General features: G+C 39.2%; 1 protein-coding gene and 1 long non-coding RNA gene across 5 annotated transcripts; one reads left to right on the forward strand and one right to left on the reverse strand.

Annotated features, from left to right (window-relative positions):
- LOC119017961 lies at nt 1–14,616 on the forward strand. Its single transcript, XR_005074614.1, has 3 exons — nt 1–133; nt 692–771; nt 13,673–14,616. It is a non-coding gene; the product is annotated as an uncharacterized LOC119017961 (long non-coding RNA).
- dusp22a (dual specificity phosphatase 22a) lies at nt 2,034–18,044 on the reverse strand. Of its 4 annotated transcripts, none has more exons than XM_037095179.1 (7): nt 17,722–18,044; nt 16,424–16,457; nt 15,004–15,326; nt 14,646–14,695; nt 9,552–9,626; nt 8,763–8,934; nt 2,034–3,860 (listed from the first exon to the last, which is right to left on the reverse strand). In XM_037095179.1, exons 3-7 carry the CDS (start codon nt 15,211–15,213, stop codon nt 3,675–3,677), a joined length of 693 nt encoding a protein of 230 aa, XP_036951074.1. In that variant the 5' UTR covers nt 15,214–15,326; nt 16,424–16,457; nt 17,722–18,044; the 3' UTR covers nt 2,034–3,674. The 4 variants fall into 4 exon arrangements, with proteins under 4 accessions (XP_036951074.1, XP_036951076.1, XP_036951075.1 ...); XM_037095181.1 differs by having other exon boundaries at nt 15,004–15,086; nt 17,811–18,042; XM_037095180.1 differs by having other exon boundaries at nt 15,004–15,086; nt 17,722–18,041.
- Nucleotides 18,045–18,844: the final 800 nt, after the last annotated feature.

The raw sequence follows: 18,844 nt of genomic DNA on the forward strand, positions 1-18,844 counted from the left end.
CAAGAAATGGCCTGACACAAGCGAGGGTTGTTAAGTCGCTGCTGCTACCCACGCCTAAAGACGGTGCGCTGAATAAACCCGGAGAGTCACAAGTTACTTTGTGCTGAGGGGGATTTCTGCGCTCAAGACCAAGGTGATATATCCCCCCCCCTACACCCACACGCCCACTCACAAGTGGTGAGAAACCTCAGAAAGAGACACGCAGGTACTGTAACTATCTGTATGAAGTACATTGATTCCACTTGAGCGAGTCCCCAGGCAGATATATCTTCTTCTCATGTGACTGTCATCATCATCATCATCATCATCATCATCATCATTAAGATATATGTGTTAAATAATACCTGATATTAGGACCCAAAGTGGATTCTGAGCCAAGTTTTGGTAAACACAAGTTCATGGTTCTCACATTTTAAAAATATATATATATATATATATATATATATATATATATATATATATATAGTATCTGATGTTGATCTTCTGCTTTGACAGAGCGTGAAGTCACGCCAGTTCCCTGTGTTATTCTGTTGAGACTGATGTCGAGCTTAAATGATAAGTCCATCAAGGGCTCACTCGATATGGAGAAGATTGGCTGTCAGATATTTTGAGAAGAATTTCCTTCCAGCATTTGTTGTTGCTTTGATTTCCAGTAAGTTAATGCATTCACGCTTTCTGTTTGTATTTACAGGGTGAACACCGCCTCTCAGCCTGTCTCAGCATGCCCACATGTGACCATTCACACATAGCAGTGCAAGGTGCACGGTTGAGGTAGGCACATGTAACACCATGCAAATGATGTACTGGAGATACATACACGGCACGATGATGAGGGCTGCTGTGATGTGAGCTCAATTGTCGTAGGGAAATTAATTCACAGTCATGGTTTTATCGCGACATCTGTAGAAATATTCAGAGGAAAAAAAAATGCTTAAAAATCAAATCTATCCTAACTTTGTTTACTGTATTTTGTCTCTTTATCGCAAGATAATAACCATTAATATACAAGTGTGGGAAGAGAAACTGTGATCAATTACTGTAAAGAAAGTGTACAAAGGGTTGGGGATGATTACTGTCAGCTAACTCTATAGCTAGTGAAAATGCAACCAGATGAACCCATCAAGAAAAGACAAACAAGGCTGAACATCTACGCTGGATTACCCAGACGATATTATCATTTGTGTTATTGACACAATATAAATATATAGTTTTTAACAGCCCTAACATAGATAATGATAATAATGAAGTTACTGCGACTACACTTGCCCATTCAACAAAAATATATTCTTAGGAAACAATTGAGGATGTGTCACTGTGCTACTTTATGATCACAACTTCTTCTTTGTATGTCAAAGTGAAAAACCTTGATGGAGCATTCCTGATAGTTTTCTGTTATCTGTCACTTCCGCACCTGGTAAAATTAACCATTTTGATACTGATTTATGCCTTCAGTAGAATTTTTTTTTAGAGCTCTTCAAATACGCTGTTGTAGTAATCTTTGCCTAACACAAAGTGGCACCAACAAGTACCTTTAAATTAAAATGATCTTTTCATTAAATATTGTTTTAACCTCACTTGTACAGCTTGATCTTCGTGTCCTGAGATGATTCTTCCTGTGAAGACTTATATAAAAGTTGCACAGAGTGTACAATTAAGTGTCTTACTGATGGCCGTGATAAAATAATCTCGATCTATAATCGTTGTAACCTCTCGGGTCTCGTTCGGGCGTTGAGATTACTGAGCTATAAGAAAAAAACACTTCCCCTCCTGAAATCATGAAACATGAAAATTAATACACTTTATGAACACTTCATAAACACTGTCTTGGTTCTTTCACAAACATACCATTTTCTGCCTATTTTAAGAAACCTGCTCCCCTAGAACTTGCGCTGCAAAGCAGTTTTACCAGGTAATCTGCTGAGTGAAACCCAGAAATCTCTGTTCTGGGTTTTACTCATGAGCTAATTCATGAGACAAGCAGCTGATTAAAAGGTGAGCTGCATATCTACACACAAACACACACACACACACCATTGTGTTGATAGTGCAGGTTTATTAGTATTTCCATTTTTTTCGTCAGTCACTGCATTTTATTACAAAACACAAACAAAAAAAACACGATAAATATGCAATTAATACAATCAACTGTACCCACAATTCTTTAAACACAGCTTAAGTAAAAATCAGCACATTAAAAAGACAAAATCCGAGCTTCAGTGAAATCAGGAAGACTTAAGCAACTGGACTGCAGACATCCTTCATGTGTAGTTTTTACTCAGCCATACTATATGTAGCTTAAAGGGATTACTTAAAGGAACATTTTGCCCCAATTTTGAAACATACTTGATATGTTACTCCTTGCTTCGTGTGTTTAAATAGTCACTAATTTTTGTAGCCAAGTGAAGCAGCCTAGTTTACGAGCAAACCCTTCCCCCAGCTTATCTTAGCTCTGGCCTGATAAGAGATAATGCAGCAACAGTTTGGTTGGCAGGGAACTGAAAAAGTTGTAAACTCGTAATTCGCGTCTTTACAAAATCTTTGAGTTATCTCAAGTTTTGAAAAACATTCCTGCCAACCTACAATCTGTTGTTGAGATAATTTTCTTGTCTTCTTCTTAAAAAAAATACTAACCAACAGCAAATGTTGTTGTTTCTAAAGTTTTCCAAAAACTGATGAGAAAACTCATAGTAAAAAATGGTTAACGATTCAACATTTTTAATTGCAACAATTTAATTTCAAGTAACCCAAATAGTGACACATTGGGTTCACAGCTTGCTGTGAACAGTATTTTAAGTAGAAAAAGTAAATTTTCTCAATAAAAGATTAAATAACATTTTTCAGTTTATTTGAGTTTTATTTAAAACTAACAACTCATTTAGTGAAGACAGTTACCTTGAATTCATGAGTTTTCTCAACTTTTTCATTTACATTGCCAGTTCCTACAGGTGGATGAAATTAAAAGAATTGATTAAATGGGTGTAAACAAATGCTGTGATATATGTATTGTTATAACATCTGTAAGTGGCTAGCTTGTTTACTAGTGACTCTTGATTATATATTGACTATTGTTGGGTTATTGTGTATTTTAATGTCAGTAGTGTTTGCACATTTGGACAAGCGAGGAGTAATCTTTGATTTCTATAAGATGTATGGCAGTGTTAATCAAAGAGTTCACAATTAAGAGCCAGGACTGGACTACAAACTGGTACTCGTCGGAACAACTGGCATCAAACTGGTTGTAAGATTTAAGACGAAATGTTCCTTTAAGACCACATTAATTAGTCATTTCTTTAAGGCTACCGAGCCGAACACTGCAGGTGCGAAGAGTCCACATGGACGTTTAGTTTATTCATCATGGCTAAGGTGCTGAGGTGTTTAGAGTAAGGCGTCCGTGAGCACCGATACCCAGGTTGTGGCTGTACTCTGTTAAAGGAGCATGGGCGGCACTGGTAGTGGAGAAGATCTGTAGCCCAATTCTAAATCAACCTCCATCGCTTCAAAACGACTAGAGGGGTGCAAATAAAAGTATAAAACATCAGTCTTGCTTTATGATAGGTGTACAAAGGCCTTTAAGGTGGATTCAACCTGGGGTTGATTTGGAATTGACTACAGAATAATAACTACTGCCATTTACAGACAGCATTGGGCATGGTATGACCTGAGGCCTGTCAGCTTCAGCTGCTGCCTTCAGGATCATCAGGGTCGGACGGCAGAGCGGAGACACCTTGATTTATCCAGCGCTGGTCTGCTCCCCTCCTCTGGCTCTCCTGTTGCTCTGTGTACTGGCTCAGCAGGGCGCCCACCTGCTCCTGGTCATTGAATGGACTGGGACGGAAACTGGACCTTAACCAAGCCCGGTACTGGGGAAAAGAGACAGATCAAAAACCTGGCTTACCATATGTCATTATCACTAGTTCAAATTACATTACACCCCACAGAGTGATGTTGATCTGTTTTCTTTGTAGATGCTTGTCTCCGCTTAGTGCTTAAATGATTTAATGTGCCATGAAGTCACATATGTTGGCCTTTGCAAGCTCTGAATCAACACTTCATCAGAGTTGAAGTTTTTGTTGGAAGAGAGACTTCACAGACAGGAGAAGGGGGCAGGACAGACCGTCTGTGATGAAAAACTTCTCAGGAACAGCTGGCTCCCTCCAGACATTCCTGCAAACACACTCCATGAGAGTCGGGATTTCCCCTTACTCCTCCATTTTCCAAGTTACTGTATGTCTCTAGTCCTGGAAATTCATGGGAGATAAACATCAGCCTAAATGTAGAAGCTTGGGCCTGCTATCCCTCATGCGGATATGATGGGACATGTCCAAGTATTTTTTATTTTTTTATTTATTGTTTTCCCTTTTACAAAGCACAACATGAAACATGAGGTGTTTTCCATCACAATATTACAGCAAAGTAGTTAACCAATCAAGTACATCTTGATGTAGAAAAAAAAACTTAAACAAAAGAGGGCTGTTTCAGGGAAATGGACATTGTCCATTGCTACCAAATGTCACTGAATTTAGATTGCTGGAGCCTCATTGAAAAAGTGATTCTTTCCATTACAATATAATATACTAAGTAAAACCACAACCATATAAACTAGAAGCCTGTCTAATATTCATGTGTACACACTTGGTCCAAAAGATTCAGCAGATCTATTATCCTTCATGTGAATCTGCTGTGTTCCTCTACTGCAGCAACAAGTTTGGAACATAAGAATTGATTTACCACAGCTGCTCTGTTAGCAGCGCGGGGTCAGGCATGTGTGAGCTGACCAATCAGAGCAGACTGGGTATTCTGGAGGGGTGGGCCTTAAAGAGACAGGAGCTACAACAGTAGCCCAGTTTAGATAGAAAAGGCAGCACATTTGCCACCCTGTCTTTCTAAGACGGAGGCATAATATTCCTCGTTTTCCAAAAGCTGCCACTTGGCCACCACTGAGGTGGGCGTAAACACGTGATGTGCGTTGAACAGTGACAAAGAATTTGTCTTCAAAATAAGAGCTTTGGAGTTTAGAACTGGGTTCTTGGCAGGGGGCTTTTAATTTGAAAGTAGTGACTGTTCATAGCTTGCCGCTACAACAGCAAGTGGACACAACCAAACAGCTACAGAGACCGAAGAGACGCTAGCTCTCAGCGGCTATTCAGTTGCTCATCTTGATGTCCACGGACGAAGTGATGGACTGACTGCTGTGATCAGCTGTTTCCTGATTTAAAACTCCACCGCTGTGGGTCGCACAACAGTGCACGTCATCGACACCTCCGCCCATCTCACATAGTGGCAGGCACATTCATGCCTCGGATTTAGATAGCAATAGGGGCGGAAATAAGTGTACCCGCCGAGGACCCCCTCTGTCTAAATCCGCTGACCTAGCTGCAAAAAGGACGGCCAAATTGGTGGCTTGCTGCCCAGTATAAAAATGGCTAGATTTTCAGACAGAGAGGGAATACAGTGCTGGACAGTATTAAGAGATTGTTGTGTTTTTCGAGCTTTAAATCATATCATATTCTTGTAGTAACTCAAAACAAAACTATGACCCTGAAATTATCAGGGTCATAGTTTCCAGTCTCCTTAAAGGGTTAAAAATGTAATGGTCATCAATGGCTTTTTCGAGGCAGATACTACAGCAGTAGAATTTATTTGTAAAGTTGGGCTGCCCTAACAATTATTTTCATTATGTCTTAATCTTCAAATAATTTTCACTGTTAGTCAATTAATTGTTTTGTCTACATAATGTCAAAAAAATGTGTGAAAAGTGCTAATGGTTTTCATTAAATTGCTTTTTTTGTCTAACCATCAATCAAGACTCTTCCTTGACTTTCATTAATGACAAAAAAGAAATTGAAATATGAAATATGAATATTAAGCAATTCATTTATATCAAAGGACTTGCACCTAATTTTCTTTCGGTCGACTAGTCTATTAATCAATTGCAATTAATTGTTGCAGCTCACGTGTTAATGTAGTATTTATTGTCACTAGAATGCAGGCTGGTGTGTATTTCCCTTCCTTTCCTGGAAAGATTTTCAGTGTTGGTTAAACAAAAAAAAAACAAAAAAAAACGAGGATTTGCAATTTCTCTAATGTGCAATACCTTATTCTTTACGAAATACAATGAAGTGAAAGTCACTTTGCATGTAATACATTCGTCTTCCTAAAATTAGTATACTTAACCTCAGCCCAACTCAAACAGCAGGGCACTGACTCATAACATCAAACACAGTTGTAAAAATGAATAAAGAATAAAAAGTTCAGTATAAAGATAACACAACAATAAAGAGCCTGATATGAGCTGTTGTGCAAGATTATGATTAGTGGCACTGTGTCATCTTGAGAAAGAAAATGAAACTTGTATCAAAGTCATACAGTGATGGCTTCTAAATGCCACAGCACTGGGTCTCTACAATATGAGGACAAATCTGCAATGTGCAATAACACTGTTCAATCTTGTGAAGACAATAGTACTTGCGATAAATAAACAAATATTGAAGTGCCTGTATAAGCTCTTCTTTCCCCTTCCTTACTCGTCATGGTAGCTAACACCAACACTGACACTTGACAGCTAGCTGGGGCTTCATCTGATCGACTAAATGGTGTGAATGCATGACCCGTGTACCCAGTAGCTCCATCTGATAGGGCAAATGTTCACAAGCAGGGTGTAAATGCATAGTGCATGTAGATAAAATCATTTATCTTATTCACAGTGTTTCATGTAGCCTTGCTGTGTTGTAATCTTGCACGTTCATGCCCTGAAAATATTTTCATACTCTGAAAACAACAAAACATTTATTTAAGTTTAATACAATATATTTAATGCGAGCAGCAATAATAACACGGTCCTCATCAGTCTTTTAACTCCCTAGAAGCAGGATTTTGGGAACCTGTTTTCATACCCTTCTTTGTTTTCGACTTTAACAGTGTGTGCATGGATCACAAAGAAGAAGGGTTTTTTTCACTAACTTTTGCATAAGACAGTCACAGGATATTTATTTCTCTTCACGCCTCGTGAATGTGTAAACAGTAGTGTTACAGATGCCCTCACTGATCAAACTACACTGCTATCTAAAGGATTCCTCACTTTCTATATGAGGCCAACGTGGGAAAGGGACAAGCACAGAAATCCCATTTCCCCTAAAATCCTCGAAATCAGTGCAATAGCAACAAACAATGAGCAATTTTTTTCAGTCTTGGTATGTTGCAAAATGCTGACAGTAATCCTCAACACGTGATGAGCAGTACCAAGCTAATGCAATCCCAGCAAACCCCCTGCAGTTCCCCATTTCTACTCAGCGGCTGGGTCAGTGTCATTAGCATGTAGTCTCACGCTTCAAGTAAATGAAATTCTGCAAAAAGGTAAAGCCCGGGAACAGCTACCTTCAGTGTTTTCATATATAATCACATCCTGCTAATAGTAAACTAAAAAATTTCCCTCACTCCCAAAAATGTGAAAATATGAATGACACGCTTTAAAGGTTTGGCTGGTATTTTAATTATGTGTATGTTATTTTAAGTAGGTGCAGCTATCATATATCCTCAGGTTCATTGCTAAACAGGACAATGCCCCACCAGAATGCACACTCTAAATTCTGATTATTATTATATACATATTACAAGTAAATTATATATTTATATAGAAATTATATACTACATATATATTCAATGTTAAATGAATAATATGAACTTTACCCAAATTAAATAAGACTCCTAAATCTGTGTTATTTTGTGTTATATGCTGTAGATGATGATTCATAACTATACTATATATTTATAGCGGCTGTGGCTCTGGGGTAGAGCCAATGTCTTGTTATCGGAGGGTTACGTGTTGAAGTGTCCTTGGGCAAGATACTGAACCTCGAACTGCTGCCTGATGCGCTGGTTGGCACCTTGCATGGCCGCCAACACCATCAGTGTATGAATGCATGTATAATTTATTGTAAGTCGCTTTGGACGAAAGCGTCTGCTAAATGTAATTTACATTATGTATATTTTTTTTAGCAATTTTCAAACATGGGGAGCATATTTGTAGGGCTGCAATGAGATTCATTGTGGACTAAACTTTTAACAAACAAAACATACATTTATCTAGTTACTTTGAACTAGAAAATGGCACAAATGTTGATCACAATTTTCTAATTCCAGGGAAATGTGATGTTGTTGCCTTAATAATGACTCAAACCAATAAATCAATTATCTGAATACTTGGTGATTAATTTAAAAGCTGTCAACTAATCAGCTAACTGATTAATGCTTGCAACTAATCATTTGTTTATTTCAAGCACTGGGCTTCTGTTAAACAGCATTTCGATGGTTTACAGTGAAACAAGTCAGCCTCTGCAGATTTGACAAATATATAAAACAATTAAGAAAATAGTACAGAAATATTCCTGCATGGAAAAAGACCACCACAACTTTAGGTCGTATCATGTTCCATGACAACAAGAGTGCCACAGTTAATGGCTGACTGCTTAACCACCGCCTGCATGCAGTGTGATTTTTACGTGCATCATATCCTGTGAGTTCCTGAGCAGGTCTGAGTGGGCTTGAATTACCATCAATAGTACACAACCTTCATATTTATATCTCAGTGCTGCTGCTAGTGAGGAAACAGCTAAAAATAGATCACATTTTAAATTTTAAAGATCGCAACTTAAAATCTATTTTGACTACAGTCAGCATCCTGCTCAGTCTAAAGAGTGACTGGATGCTGGCTGTTGGTCATATGTGTTTGCATTCATTATGACTGTGTTCCTTCATGTGTTTACCTCTGAGACTTGTGTTGTCTGGTACTCCTGCAGCTGCTGCTGGAAGCCATAGTTTGGGCCGACGAAGGAGCGTACAGCCTTGACTGCAGTCAGACACTCTTCCCAGTTGTAGTGGGTGACAGTCATCAGGTAGGCCACCACCATGGTGGTGCTGCGAGACACACCTGCAAGGCTGCAGCAAAGACAAGCAACTGGATGTTTAACACCTTATTTCTTACTGGTAATAAGCACATAACAAACAATTCAAGTTACGCCCTCAGGTGCTATCTAGGACAAATATAATGTTTAAAATCGATTGCCTTAAAAGGGTCACATAATGCTCACTTTCAAGATAATAATTTAATTTTGGGTTACTAGTGGAATAGGTTTAAATGTTTTAATGCTCATGAAACATCAGTTTTCACATACTGTACAGTCTGCTCTTATTGGTCGGCTCAAACATGCCTGACCCAGCACCGCTAACGTCAGACGAGCTGCGCTAAATCAATTCTTAAGTTCCAAACTAGCTGCTAGGCAGAAAATATGTGGTGTCATATTGTGATGGAAGTCATGGAATTAAAGGCAGAGCTTTTGATGAGGCATTTTATGGGGCAGTGTTTTCTGTGGGAGAAAAGAGCCTCAGGTGGTGCAGATTCTATATAAAACACTGAAGGAAAGGGGAAAAAATGATAAACATACTAGGTTTCTTGTGAGTTGTGCTTTGATGAATGCCTACATCCACATACAACAAACTAAGACTCTCAAGATGCCCAGAAGGAGCTGGTGAAAACTTAACACATAAAAACCTACCAGTGAACGAGACAAGAGCCACCGTTGAGTCGACATTCATGGATGAAGCTGATGCACTCTTTAAAGTGTTGTAATCTGTAAAGACAAAAAACAAACATAATACATCACTGATTACTTCGAAAGTCCAACACAACTGATAAAGAACACATATGTTACTCTTGTACGCAGTTTAAAATTCAGAAAGTAGGGATTGAATCATGAATTGGTAGTATTGCTAATCAAAACCAAAAACTGGATTGCTTTCAGAGGTGGAGAGGTAAAGCCTAAAAATAGGTTAGCCATTATAGGATATGAGAAAGTACACCTTGAACTGAAACTCCTGTGTCGAGGCCCTAACTTTGTGTTTCAAATATGTCGCTGAAACTCTGTTAACATGATCCAGTTCTGATTTTGACTGTAGAAACTGCAGTTTACTCTCAATTACAGTGAGAAATCCATCTGGGAGGTAGTTTTAATGGTGGGTTTTTGTCAGTTCCAAGTAACAGACATGTCAAGTAGCAGTGATTTTCTTTGAACTGCTCCAACTTGGTGTCATGTGACAAAAAGGTCTGGTCTGCGAACACAGGGAGTCTGTGGTAGACCAGAGTACAGACACCAGAGACAGACAAGGGAAGTAACTCAGCTCCCTTTTGTCTATCTGCAAAATTACATCAGTTGCAGAAAAACTCAGTTACAAGTAAAAAGCATGCATCTGAATAAGTAAAAATACAGAAGTATTAATATCAAAGTATAATTAAAGAACTAAATGGGAAAAAAGGGGAAAAACTGCACAGAATCATGCAGAATGGCAATTTTCAGAAGAATGTACATTTAATTATTGGATGATACTTTTCGAAGCATTATTGTGTCACTGTAATGCTGCAGCTGGTAAAGGTGGTTTAACTGTTTTATATAGTTTATCTGAAGGGCAGCTTGCGAATGTCCCCTCTGAAATCAATAATCTCTCTACTGTTACATCATGATTTATTTATTGATTACATTTTGTATTATTAAACTTAATCTGCAAAGAAAGCTGTGCGTGAGCACAATATTTGCCTCTAAATGTAGAGTTAGGTATAAAGTAGCAAAACTCAAGTAAAGTAAAAAAGTAAAAGTACCTCAAAATTGCACATTACTTGAGAACTGCAAATAACCTGGACCATTCAAGTCTGTGCCCTCTGAACTAATGATGACTTTAACATTAAGAGCACAATTAATAGTCAACTGCTTCTTAACTTCAAAAGACACAAATGAGAGAAATGGCAGCAAAGTATAATCAGTCACAGACATCCTCAGACTGTGAGTCTTCTCTGAAACAATAATGAACACCAAGCAGCACAATGCAGAGCAACTGCTCCCCAAATATCCTACTTGGTCACTGTCAGGAAACACTGATGGTGTTTTGCATAATCTAGAAGTGCATGGCTGATAGCAGCGTCTCCTGAGGAGCAGATGCTGGTTACTCAATAGCAGACAGGATAACAGACCGGGGCTAAAATAGATTGACTGCTACTTTTCTTTTTTCCTTCTTCCTGAGATCCAAACTCCTCTTCAAAAAAAAAAAAAAAACCAAAGAAAAAAGAAAGAAAAAAAGTCCTCTCCTCAGCACTTCCTAGCACAGAGGTTTCCGGCCATCTTGTTTAATATGCAGAAAATTACCTTGTGACATTTGAGGTTTGAACTAGCTGAATCCAGAGATTAATAATGAAACAAAAAATAAACTGTGGAGCTACTGTAAGCTACAGGCCGACTCTTCGCACAAGAGTCTCATTTTGGAAATGTCTAATGCAAACGAGATGACACCTTCATGGTCAGTGCACACTGTGCATTAAAACCATAGCATAGCATGGAGACTGTTCACAAACAAGGGGAATACCAAACATGTACATGTGCATTTAAGCAATTAATATAAATTAGAGCTGAAAAATGTCTAATAATGTTATCAAAATTGCAGTATGGCTGTCACACTTGGGCAGTAACAGAATTCAATTGATTAGGATACAAAATATAGGTAGCTGTATGCTGTCAAAGTTACAGAAAATGATACAGAAAAAAGTAAAATGTTTGGTCTTGAGGTGATACTGTGATACTTGGATTAAGTTACCAACTGCATTTTTTAACAGGCAATTGGCAGTCATGGGGCTAATGTTACAGTAATATATTACTTTTAGTGGTAACGTAGTAATGTAACACGTTACTAATAATATTTCAGAAATATATATTACTACAGTTATCTCATGTAATGCGGTAAGATCCTTGTTACCGACCAAAGTTAAGTGTTTAATTATTTAGTTATTTTTGAATCCATTCACACCAACATGACCATTTAAATAAAGGCCCTGCGTGTGTTTAATAAAGCCAAGCCTATAGGTGCTTTGTTAAGTCTCTGTGTGACTGAAATGTCCAGTATTCCGTAGGCCTCATGATGAAGACTAATCCTCAGGGCGCAGTTCAATTTACATTCTTGAATCAAATATGCCCATGAATTCCTTGTTCTGTGGACTAAAATAAAAAGCCTTACAAAGACAGTTTTGTCTTGTCCTGTCATTATAAGCTACATTAGTGAAGGTATAGGTCTATTGTGTCTCATGTAACTGAGCCCACAATGAACAATATGTATTCCTATATCATATACTAGATTTATTGCATTTTTATTATTAACTTTATCACAAAAGTAATCCTCACAATCCTGATGGTTATGTTAGTCCAGTGTCCAAATTACAGAGGCTGCAGTTCTTTCATAAAATGAAACTGTGGGACAGCAACAGCATTGTAGCACTATAGTGCTGTAGAACTGTAGTACTGCACAGATGGCCTGGACTACAAATGTTGTTCTCCAGATGGAAGACAAGATTTTTGTTTGGTACATACCCCGAAGTGTCACATCATTGTGATTTTTGTGATGATTGTGATGCAAAAATGATGAATTCTTCTAATTGTGAATCAAAGTGCCATTGTAATACCTGTCAAAAATATTGCAATACATGTCTATACATACAACATACTGTGCAGCCCTCATATAAATCAACGTTTAAGGCAGTTCCAATGAAACATCAGTGACATTGGTGATTAAGTTAATTTAACCTGCTGACTGAGTCTGACAATCATAGAAATATTGATTTTCTCTGTGAGAATTTTTCATGTTCTCTAACAAGTCTAAGGTTGGCTGTCATTAAATCATATTTATCCTCTTCTCCCATATTTTCTCTCACAAGGTTAATGATGAACTCCACTGAGACAGTAACTGTGATTTAGGGCTGTACAAATGAACCTGACTCCCTGACATCCATTCCAAGAGCTTAAAGGAAGTTTACGTTTTTTCAGACACAGCTTCAAACCGCTACAGTTGCTCCACAAATGAAAAAGCCAGAGCCTACGTGAGAGAGATGGCCTCTGCTGTAGACCATACGCAGGGGGAGGGGCCATCAGACCTGACCATAGGGGCTCCCTGAGCATGCTGAGGAGTCAGTTGGCCTCACCACTCCCGTCAGTCAGACCAGTGATTGTGACAGAGGGGGTTTATTAAAGGCCTGGGTGGTCGAGGCCAACAGCCAGATGTCACACTGAGGTTTCCTTCCTCTGCCTGCCTGAGGGAGGGACACTTGATTGCGACAGTGGAGGTCAGACACCTCCAACCCGACTCAATCAGCAACATCCAACAAACACTAGACTGCAGTTCTCACCAGCGTACAGTCTGTCTCTTTCTTTCTTTCTTTCTTTCTTTCTTTCTTTCTTTCTTTCTTTCTTTTCACAGTGTCACACTTACATACTAAACATAGTGGACAGGCCTTTGAATCAGGACATTTTATGTGGTGTTTTGTACTAGTACATGACCTTAAACCCCGTTGACACAAAGAACCAGTGTTTAGCCTTCATTCAGTCAGGCATTGTGTCAAATCTCTGTGTACTCTGTTGTCACTAAATCAATTACTCATCACACATCTGAATTTTCCCTCCAAATTTTTTGCCTCTGTACACATTTAATCATGACTGTTTTCCCCGGTGTACAGTCCCTTTGTCATTATAGACTCTGCTGTTGTCATGTGGATGGTAAAGAAAGTGTTGTTGAGCGTGTTAGCAGGGAACTTCACATGGATGGCAAAATGCACTGGGGATTTATCCAACTCCCTTCTTCTGTGCAGGAGCCCTGACCATCCAGCAGAGGGCACCAGTGCCAAAAGAACCACATAATCCCTCACCCGCTCCAGCACTGATGTCAAAGTGAGTTGTCTGCAGGGGTCACAAGACATGAGACTGCTCTTTTGCGCTGCTGCTCAATCAGCACGCCATGTTTGATGGCTTTACGAAGTGCCCTCTGCCTGTGTCGAGTGTTTCATCCAGAATCACAGCGGCTAGTGTTGCATGAGGTCAAAGACTCTACATAGAAACAAACACATCATGCCGTGACTAATGTGTTGTGTTAGCGTCTGCTGAAAGGGCGGAGGGACAGCTCATGTCTCTTTCAACACAGAGTCTGCCTCCTGATGAACAATCACGCTTCTTCTCTGTCTCTCTCTCTCTGTCTCTCTCTCACACACACACACACACACACACACTGACAAACACAGAAATTAAAAAAGTGTTGCTAGTGCACAAACTTTGGAAGCATTCCAGAATAATCTTTATTACTGCATGGTCTACTTTATGTGACGTATCTACAGGGCATGAGATGACATAATTGATTCATTATTTAACTAAGCTACTAACTAAGCTAAGCTACCTCATTTTGCCCTCTACTGCACCCCCAATACAAATTCTTGTTTGTAGTCAGTGTCTGAAAAACTACCAGCAGGAAATGTGAATACAAATTTTAAAGAATAAGAAAAAAACTAAAACAATTAAAATATTTTCAGATATGCTTGGCAACAGCTTGCATCAGGCCGTCACACCCTGGTAACACAATCTGGAGGGTAATGGTGTTGAAATAATACTGGATGAATCATCAGTGATTAAGACTGATTAAGAAATTCACATTGCCAAGGACATTGTCTTTAAAACCTGTGACCAGACCTCATCTACATCCTACATCGATTGTCTGTGTTTGAGTGTGTGTGCGTGTGTGCGTGTGCGTGTGCGTGTGTGTGTGTGTGTGTGTGTGTGTGTATTTTTACTCACAGGTTCTGGCTGGAAGCGTCAGCTGCATGAATACAAAGGTACGTCATATCCTGTAAAACAAACATGAAGAAACTGTATAACAACTGGAATATAAATCAAGAATATAAGCCATGCATGTCATATCTGTATGTTGACTGTAGATACCACACACACACACACACACACACACACAGCTCATCTAGAGTACAACTCTCTCTCTCTTTCTCCAACCATAACTCATCACCACCCCCAGCTGGCTGACAGGACACATCACATTATGATAATATGTATATGCACAATCATGCCCAAACTTTCCATGCAACGTCTCCACGGGAAGTAGAAACAGTTCCATCCAGCAAACATGGATTTTTCCACTAACCTCAAACACGGGCTTTGCATTGTTGTACACAGACAGGATGTGGGTGATGCCATTCTTGGACAGGCTTTCTTTGTTTTCTGCATCTGGGATAAAGCGAGAGAGACGAGTATATATGTCACCAGAGCCTTGTGAGCACATTTCACACCGACAACGCTGACATCTTATAACGTAGGGCATGGTTCTGACCTGTTTACTGTCCTGCTGCAACATCACTTGGTACAGTTAGGCCTGTGGTCACTGGCTCCTGTCACTTGTACTAATTTTAGCCATTTATGCTTCTGCCATCGTGCGGTGCCTTAGCAGCAGCAGCTAAAGTTAGAACGCTGCAGATGCCACATTAACTTTGAAGAGGTTGTTCAAGTCTAAGGAGTGACACACTTATTACCACTGACTCTAACACGTTCTACAACCTCGATTTTAGAAGAGTTTGGGAGACTATGTGGAACAGTAATGAAACAGAATGTGTTGATTTGCTTATCGTTTTTGACATAATCAATTAAAAACATCGCAGTGACAACATATTTAATGTTTTACCTCATCAGTTTCATTGTTTATTTTCAGATGTATTCATTAAGACTTTGATCTCAGCAACATGTTTCAACACTTTGTGAAACACACTTTGTCAGTAAAAACAATTTGTTTGCAAATCATCACAATCTGATTTTACTCATGGTTTACACAGTGTCCCAACATGTATGGAATCATTTGTTGTAGCTTCTTAATTGCCTTTTGTCGACAAGGCATTTACAGCTTTTATTGTGAAATCTATGTTTGACCAAAGAGCAATTCTCAGCTACAAAATTCGATGTGTGACAATGAAAACCACAGACGTCATTTACTTTGGGAGACACTTTTTAAAGAGCATAATTAGTTTAGATTTATGCTAAATGTTAAAAAAACAAGCAATGTTAAATAACACATGAGACACAATTCATTTTGATGCCACATTATTACATTTTTTTCCTGTCATAATCATCTACTCTGACCTATGATCCCCTCATTACATCACCCAAATACCACATACTATATGTTGAAGACCATTTAGTGTTTTTTTTCTAATCTCATCCCTTATTTCTCCCCCACTGTTCAACACAAAGTGACACTTTTGACTAAAGCCTGATGTTGTACTGTATAAGACACAGCACTTAAACTGAAATATGTAAGATAAAAGGTTTTCTGTCTGTATTGTTAAATATTGCTTCATTAAAATTCCAATGATTTAAAGCAACATGTTTAAAAACAGTAATTATGAAGTGTATGATACTGATATGATATTCTACTGTATCAAACCCCACTGACCCTCATTCCTGCATACATTTATGCCCAATCATGGTGGCCTTCTGTCTTTGGTACTGAAAGCCTGGTCCAACACATCTATGCTGTAAAACGTCAAATATAAGTCATATCTTATTCATCTTACCTCTTATGTTGCCAAGATAGAGCCCATCCACAACCTGTGAAGCAGCATTCACAGACATGTCGCATTCAAGTTAGAGATTCATTACAGTCCTGCTTCAAAAACTTCACATGAAAAGAAGCAAATGTCCCGGTGCTGAGCCAGATTGGATTTAAAGCTTAGGGCTTAAGAACCAAGGACCAGGAAAGGAATCATTCCCTGCAGCCTTACATGGCCTGAAGCAACGATGCATGATTATCAGGACCAAGTGATGGATGACAGCCATACAGCATTACTGCACAACTCTGGTCGTAGTACAATGAAGCAACAGTCATCTGACGATAATTACATGTTGGATTCACACCAGTGAAATCAACGGTGATTAAATATGGAGATCCAGATGAACAATTCATCGGCAACGTCTTTTTAAGACTAAATCAAAATCTACCAGTCTCACTTTAGTGACCCTGGCCTTCAGGGAAACCCATTTTTTTTAAACATTTGATCGTGGTTTGCTGTTTGTCTGTTTGCTTGATGTGTCTGTTCACGCTCAGCAACCCTGTAACTGAGGGCCTCCCTCAACTGATTCCCCCAGTCCTAAATCAAGGTGTGAATGAATGAATGAACATTTGTTATTAAAACATATCTTGAACTTTATGTTGAGGAACTAACATGCTGGGGCGTCAATGTCATTTTACATGTGAGCGCTGGACTTTTCACCACCACTTGAAAAACAAACAGGAACGTGACGGTGTAATAACTGGACATACAGATCCAAACGTTGGGTACATGAAGCATAAAGGATGTTGTTGTTGTACAGTGATGTTGTAATAATCTAATCTACTGACTGATCCTCAGAGCATTAGGTGAGCATGAGGTCCTCAGAAGGTCAGAGGTCAGTCAACAGCCCTGGCATGGATTCAATGCCTTGCTTTTGGGCACTTGAGCAGGGTGCAAGCATGCATGGTGTTTAGTGATAATAAAAACCAGTCCTTCCAGTTCAGGGCCAGTCTCCTGACCCACTTTGTCTATCTGAGATGTGGAGGATAATCATTTGCATTTACCATTTTAAAACATCTAGAGACAAAAACGTCATATCTGTAAATCTAACACGAAACCGAACATGCGTTTAAACTTTTACCTGCATCCTCTGGTTTTTATTTACACTGCTTATCATTTATTAGTGCGGGACAGAGACACAACATGTGACGTTACTCGGGAGATGGACGCACCTAACCTGCTTCACATTGTAGAGTTTTAACACAAAACACCCACCGGTAACAACACAGATAATAAAACAGTAATAAAAACCAAAACGCTACCTTATTCATTCCATTGCCCATGACGACTTTGAGCTAGCCTGCGACGAGCTACAACACTTTAATACGTGGAAACCGCTACGATATGTTACCATTGACGCCCCGAGCTCGGAACAGCCTTCTTCTCCTGCGTCGCTATGTCCGTCTTCTCCTCGGCAGCATTATAAACACACACTAGCATTACCTTAAAAGAAAAGCCCCCAACACTCTGAATGTTATCTGTTCAGCCTTTAACCTCGTTCCTGCTACAACAACAGTGCCGTCATGCTGTCTTTCGCTCTTCCGGATTGTTTTGACGTGAAACAACTGCAGCTGCGGGTTCATCCGGTAAGTGACATCACAGCGTGTCGCCGGCAGCCTCAGCTGCACTTTCACAGCTTCACCTTCAGAGGGACCAGCGCACACGTCACCGGGACACCCGGGCCACAGACGTGCAGGACAGGGTTAAGGTGGCTGTTGTTTAACATAGTAATACCTCGGAAACATTGTTGCACAAGATACCCTGAAATGGCGAACAACGTGGATCCCCCCGTATAGCTGTTCACCTGTTGTGTCGACTGATTATCAGTCCAATTTCAAGGAATTTCAACCTTTTATCGGAAACCACGAATTATACTTCTACAAAGTCAATACCATGAAACTGTTTATGGGATATTCATCCTGTGTCGTAAATGTTGTTTTATCAATAGATGCACTTATCTGCGTGCAGTAATGTACTTTTAAATAAAAAAAGCAAATGATAATTCGGATACAATTTACATACATTAAATATCTGGATTAGATATTTTGTCGATGCAATTTGTGACATGTGCTGCATGTCTGTCCGTCCTGGGAGAAGCATCCCTCCTCTGTGGCTCCTCCTGAGGTTTACTGCATTTCCTTTTTCTTATTATGGCAAGCTTCTGAGGTCAGAGGATGTTGTTTATTGACTGTAAAGAGGCAATGTGATTGTGATTTTGGGCTATATAAATGTAAATTGATTTTGAATGTAAACTGATTATGGTGTATTCCATAATAATGGTAGTAAAAAAATAACACTTCTCTATTCCAACTTTGTTGACTTTTTGAGGAATGAATAAGGCCTATCTGAAATCAGAAATACATTATTGTTAACCCCCCATAAATA

The sequence above is a fragment of the Acanthopagrus latus genome, chromosome 4 (genome assembly GCF_904848185.1).
Source record: "Acanthopagrus latus isolate v.2019 chromosome 4, fAcaLat1.1, whole genome shotgun sequence".
NCBI classification, from domain to species: domain Eukaryota; kingdom Metazoa; phylum Chordata; class Actinopteri; order Spariformes; family Sparidae; genus Acanthopagrus; species Acanthopagrus latus.